Below are 6,000 nucleotides of genomic sequence, written 5' to 3'. Positions count from 1 at the left end.
TCTCTGTCTCTCTCTCTCTGTCTCTCTCTCTCTGTCTCTCTCTGTCTCTGTCTGTCTGTCTGTCTGTCTCTCTCTCTCTCTCTCTCTCTCTCTCTCTCTCTCTCTCTCTCTCTCTCCCCATCTCTTTCCCCTCTCCCTCTCTCAACAGAAATTATGCATAAAAATTCTAGTATGCTAGGGATTCCCCTGCATTGATGCAAAGATTGATACATCTTATGGTATCTCAAATTTTCTGAGAACTGTCAATCTGATAGTTGAGTTTGAGAAGTTAATTAAAAGCATATTCTTGGCATGTTAACCTTAAATAGCTTGGGGTCTCCCTTGTATCTGTGGACTCATTTATTGCCTTATATATTTCATAGGTGAGAAAGTCAATGGCCACTAGAAGGCTAAATGATTAAATGAATCTTAAATATTTAGTGTCCAGGCATTATATAACTTTTTGTCTATAAGTTTGGCCTTTTCTGGAAAGTATATTTAAGAGGAGGAGGGAGAGAAACCTGGAAGTTACTGCAAATGAATTATATTTTTCTTTTAGTCAAGAGGGGAAATTATCAGGGTCACAGATTTTTAATTTAAAGGCTACCTGTGCAGACCTCCTTAGTATAATCCTAAAGGGCTATATTTTCTGGCTCTTTAATCATCCAGTCTGCAGTCCAGAGTAAAAACATGGGCTCAACCAGTTTGGGAAGTGGGCTGCTGCCAGGAATAAGAGACTCAGCATCATATTTCAGATTATCTCACAAGAAAATTCCTAACATCAGATTAAAAGGCAAGAGTCCGTGTTTCATCATATCCAAAGACTTTCCATTTATTCATTGCAGCATCTCTGGAACTAAAATGCTCCAAAAGGGAAGGGCTGCTCAGAGGACATCAGCTTCAAGCTTTCCTTGGGAAACCTTATCTTGTACTGTGCAGTACGGGAATACAGATGTCCAGTGACCCATGCAAACCCTATCCTTTGAGTATTGCTGTCTAGCGGTAAAATACCGGGGTCCTCTAAGAAGCCGACAAACTGATGTTGGAAATCAAATCATCTTCCCTGTGGGTGGGGAGTCAAGGTTACTGCTGTCCATGGTGTAGACGCTGGGAAAAAAAAAACTGCCCTAGGTGGTTTAGGCAAAGAGACCTCCCCAACTGCCAGCAGTGCCCCCATGCACACCCTCCCTCTGCTAGCAGTGTTGGGCCTAGGCTGAGGGTGATGGTAGACAAATGACCTTGAAATACATTCCACATAGTCGAACACCTTCTGACAGCCAGCTTAGGGAGAAAACAAGACTCAGAACAAAAGTCAAAACCACAAATGTGCAAACTGCTTAACTAAGGGAGAGAAGTAGTCAGACTGGTTATAATGGGAGCAGTGTATTTACGTTTTCAACCTATAGACAGCGAGAAAGAAAATACCTTTTCAAGTCCAAGGTCTAAGGGAGGAAGTGGACCATAAGACTCTGTGTAAACAAATTCAAGGAGCATGTGAAAGAGTAACAGATATGTTTCAGTGTGGGTTCTGAAAAGTAATAGCCTCAAGACTGAGAGGGAGGAGCAAAGTAGAAGCATTGGAGGGGAGGAGGGAAGACTTCAGATATTACTTCCAGTCCTCAAAGGTGAGGGTCCAGTATGAGAGGGATGTTTGTAAACACTCAGCAGGTTGGTGGCAGTGTTCACTACTTGGGGGTTTCCTAAGACTGCTTAGGAACCCAGGTAAACTTCCAGCCTCCTTCATCTCGGCGTACAAAGGCTTGTCCCTGCTGGAAAGAATGGGTTTTCACATGGCAGTGGGGTGTCAGGGACGTGGAAAAGGCCACATCAGTTTTGTTGGGTGAGACATCAGGAGAATAGCCTGGGGAGGTGAAAGGGGAGAAAAGGTTGGGGGAAAGGTTAGACATGGTTTGTAAAGCACCTGGTTGGTTGGGCCCCCCAGAGAAAAAGGGCAAGTCCACCACCTGCTGGCTGCCTGTGTTGTGCAATGGTGCCACCTGAGCCCTCTCATAAGAAATGGGCAGATCCACAATGCCACCATGTTTGTAGCTGGCCTCCTCACCAGGAAACTGTGGGAAAGCTCCCCGTTCAGGCTGACAGAGCACGGCACTGTAGTTAGCTGGCACACTATCATCAATGGTGTCAAGGTCTTTCAATCCAAGGGTCTTCAGGACCCAGGAGTCCACAGGTGGACTTGGCTGCCCCTCACAGGCAACAAACTCACTAAAGAGGTTTCTCTTGGCGTTTTTGGGATGGGGGGTATCCATGGCAGGGTACCTTCCCTCTCTTGGTTTCCTCTTCCAATTTTCTGTGCATCCATAGGGTTGGGTGGGTCCATTTTGCATCAGTAATTTCTAAAGGAAACAAAATTTGGTACACTTGTAAAGAGATAAAAAAAATGAGGAGCCCTCCCCAAAAGAGGCTACAGGACACACTTATTGGTCACTTTCAATCAATTAAGCAGGTGTCTGATGTTTCCAAGTACCTGCTCACACACAGAGAGCAGAAGCTCAGTGACCCTGGTTTCTTGACATTCATTCTTGCAGTTTCCAAGCAGAAGCTTTCAGCCTTCTGGACGCTCATCCTCAGGGAACTTGGAGCAACATGAAAGGATGGAAAGTGCTCTAGATTGAAAGTTTGTGAAGCTGGCTTCCGAAGCCAGGCCTGCTTTTTGGTGCCAGTGTAGCCAGTCGTCTCTCTGGGTCTGCATTTCCTCACCTGCCTTGGAACAGGTGACCTCAAAAATTATTCCCAGTATGACATGCATGGTCCTATGACCTGGAATAAGCACTCAAGGAAGTGTGCAACAATATAGGAAGGCAGAGTTTGCAGCTATTGGATGGTTTGAACTGCATCGTTTGATATAAAAATCTATTCTGTGGCTCACACTAAAGCAAGGGAAATAACAAAGAAAGTAAAACAACCCACTACAGTTGTTCAACAAAAGAAGGGACAAGGAGGAGAAAGTGATGATTTCTAAATTGCATTTTGAAATTTCCTTCACAATGCTCAGAAATGCTATTTGTTTTATACTTAGGGGAAAAAAAACCTTAAGCCCAGAGGGATGACACACCCTATTTAACATCACATATTAAATCCCAAATATATATGAACTTTGGCAAGAAGTCAGGACTGAAAACTGACAATGAAAGTGGCCACATACACTGGATGAGCTGAGACTTGCTATCTGGCCAGTCTCTATCCCTTTATTCTTCTGAAGTCCAGCAAAAGAAGCAGGAACAAAGTAGGTGCCTAAAAGGGAGTCTGATGTCTATTGGCCCATGGAGTTGAAGGCAGAATATGCAGCCCTGATGGCTACTTCCCTTTGGCCAACTCCTTTCTGGTCAGCATAGTACAGGAGATACTAATCTGGCATTGGCAAACTTAAAAAATGCATTTTGTGATGATTTTATTTCAGTATAATTGGTTTCCTTTGTAATTCTATATATTTTATTTTACGAATTTAAAAACATGAATCTGTGAAGGGGTGCACAGGCTTCATAAGAATGCCAAAGAAGATAACCCAAGGGAAGTTTAAGAATTCTTGCCATGGTGTTTCATTTCATTTTAGTCACTTCTCTCCATACCATCCTTCCTTCATTTGCCATTACTCTTTATCTTTGATCTTCCCTTTCTTGTCCTGAAGCTGACTTTCTAATGCAACCCAGGATGTTTATTCAGACTGAGTTGTCACCTAACAGACTAGCACAGACCCACATGTATGCACTATGTCGATGGCCCCAGTGGTCTCTTCCAGCATTATAAACAAATCCTTTTTGGCCTGACAAACCAAAATAATAGAAAAACAAAAACAAAACTAAAACCAGAGCACACTTTATCAAAACTTGTCAATTTGCCCTTGAAAAGAGCAGTCCCCATTTTGTGACTGAGGCTGTGATTCCATCAATACCTTTCTCTAGATAAGGCTCCCTGGTATGTGCAAGAACAAACTCTGTAACTTCATCTCCGTAATTGTCTTAATTTCCCCCTTTATGGAGTTTTAGGAAAAGAAGGAAAGAGCAAAGGAAAAGGAATGGTAAACACTGGGCTATTTCTTTGTGCTTTAATGCCATCTACTCAGTTTTGAGATACCTAGAAAAAGGGGGGAAAACATCCCAAGATGTTAGGAGACACCCTTTGGGTCATTATAAGGTGGGGGGGGGGTTGGGGGGGTTATAGATGAGATGGATTTCTCTCTGCACTGACAGGGACATTCTTTCATAAAGAAGGTCTTTGAGCCCCATAGAATTACTCTGTATATTCTTTGACATGCCAGTTTGGGCATAAGAGACATAGTCACTTCTGACTAAAGCCACAAGAGGGCAACTCCCTTTCTTGCAAGTACTCAAATACTTGGGAGCAAACTTAGGTTAAATAATGATGGGAGTGTTGATAATCATGATAGAAGATGAATAAAACAGTGCCATAGAACAGAAATGGGGAGCTGGAGATAGCTTGTTGTAACTTTAACAGTTCTAACTTTAATTTAATTCCAATACTGAATTGACATACAAATCTGTAACTAGAATGGAGAGATCCAGCCTTTGCACAATCTATTAATGATGTCCTAATGATCCTAATAATATTAAAGCGATACTTCCTCACCATGTAATGGTCTGTACCACAATGTTCCCACTTGATGGTGAGCCTTTTCCCGGGGATTACTTTCCGAGGTCTAGCAATGTAGCCGCTGCAGAATCGATGATGGAAGTCACGTAAGACGCCCAAACTCAGCAGCACTCATAGTGGGCACTTTACTAACTTCCTCAGGAGTATCTTCAGATTGTTTTTTTCTCCCCAAACCTCTACACATGACTCAATGTGTCCCAAATACCAGAATCATAGTTATTATTCTGTTCACTGGGAGGCCGGCAAACCTTTATGAGCCGGGGTAAGTCACCGACCCTTAGACCTTCAACCTCCACATTTGCAAAACAGGGATAGAATCTAGCTCCTAATGAATTCTCAGAAACAGATTTCATGCAAATGTCCATGAAGCACTTTCCTGCCTGAGATGTGCTCACATCACACCTGTGCCTAAGCCAATGCCCAGTTTCCTTCCAAATTCGACTCACATGCTGCCTTCCACAATGCTAGCACTCTCTTGGTCCATATTACAATGTATTCAGTGTGTGTGTGTGCGTGTGTGTGCTCTCTCAAAGGTTGTCTCTTCAATTAGGAAGTAAGCTGTCTGAGTGCTTCATTTCACTTTTATCTTTGAATCTCCAGTACCAAATACAGTGCCTAGCACACAGTAGGTACTGAATACTTACTGATTGATTGAATGATTGATTGATTAAGCCAGCTTATGCTGTCATGGCATTACAAGTATATTTCCAAAGGCACCTTTTCAACATCTTCCATTTCTTCCCAGAACTCACAACACTCTCCAGCCCTTCCTTGACCCCCAACCAACTCCCTCCCGGTTTCACAATGAAAGCATCTCCTACCTTGGCTCTCCGCTCCAGACATTTCACCAAAGCCGAGTTCAGGTATTGTCTGAGGCTGTTGTTCTCTTCATGTAACCTAGCGAGTTCTTCCTCCTTCTGCAACAGGGTGTCTTGGAGCTAGGGAGGAGATGCCCACAATGGTGAACACTGCTCTCCAGTATTGACTTTGTAACTTTATCAATTGGTTCATGGGCCTGCTTCGACTCCATTATGCCTTTGTTTGCTTTGTGAAGACAATCTCGGGAAACTCTAGCCCCACATTCAGAGCGTTCTTCCCATCCCCCACCTGACTGTTCAGTTTTCAGCTTTCAACTTTGCCTATACTTTGCAAACTTTTTAACAAGACTGTGACATTACCAATATGACCACTCTGGGAGGATGACTCCTACATGCTTGTGTGCAGGCAAGAAGTGTCCCCCCAAGCCCCCAATAGCTGCTCCAAGAGAGAGAAGAGCATGTGGAGAAAATGCCCTCTTGGAACCTGGCTCTCTACCACTCAAACAGGGGCTGAGTTCAGTCTGATGATATCTCATAGGACTTGGCTTTAAATTCCTCGGCAAACAAACAAGAA

General features: G+C 43.4%; 1 protein-coding gene across 1 annotated transcript in view; it reads right to left on the bottom strand.

Moving 5' to 3' along the window:
- Positions 1-216: 216 nt before the first annotated feature.
- Positions 217-6,000, bottom strand: part of GMNC (geminin coiled-coil domain containing) — a 45,713-nt gene continuing 39,929 nt past the window's right edge. The window contains exons 8-9 of the mRNA XM_069083216.1: positions 5,430-5,546; positions 217-2,333 (exon numbers count right to left, since the gene is read on the bottom strand). Coding sequence (XP_068939317.1) covers positions 1,680-2,333; positions 5,430-5,546 — 771 coding nt within the window. The 3' untranslated portion in view covers positions 217-1,679. The remainder of the gene's footprint in view (positions 2,334-5,429; positions 5,547-6,000) is intronic.

This window comes from Petaurus breviceps, unplaced genomic scaffold, assembly GCF_028583685.1.
Source record: "Petaurus breviceps papuanus isolate PSGF00001 unplaced genomic scaffold, PetGlider_PUasm1.0 173, whole genome shotgun sequence".
NCBI classification, from domain to species: Eukaryota; Metazoa; Chordata; class Mammalia; order Diprotodontia; family Petauridae; genus Petaurus; species Petaurus breviceps.
Note: the sequence above shows the minus strand (reverse complement) of the source record. Positions and strands in the feature narration are given on the sequence as shown.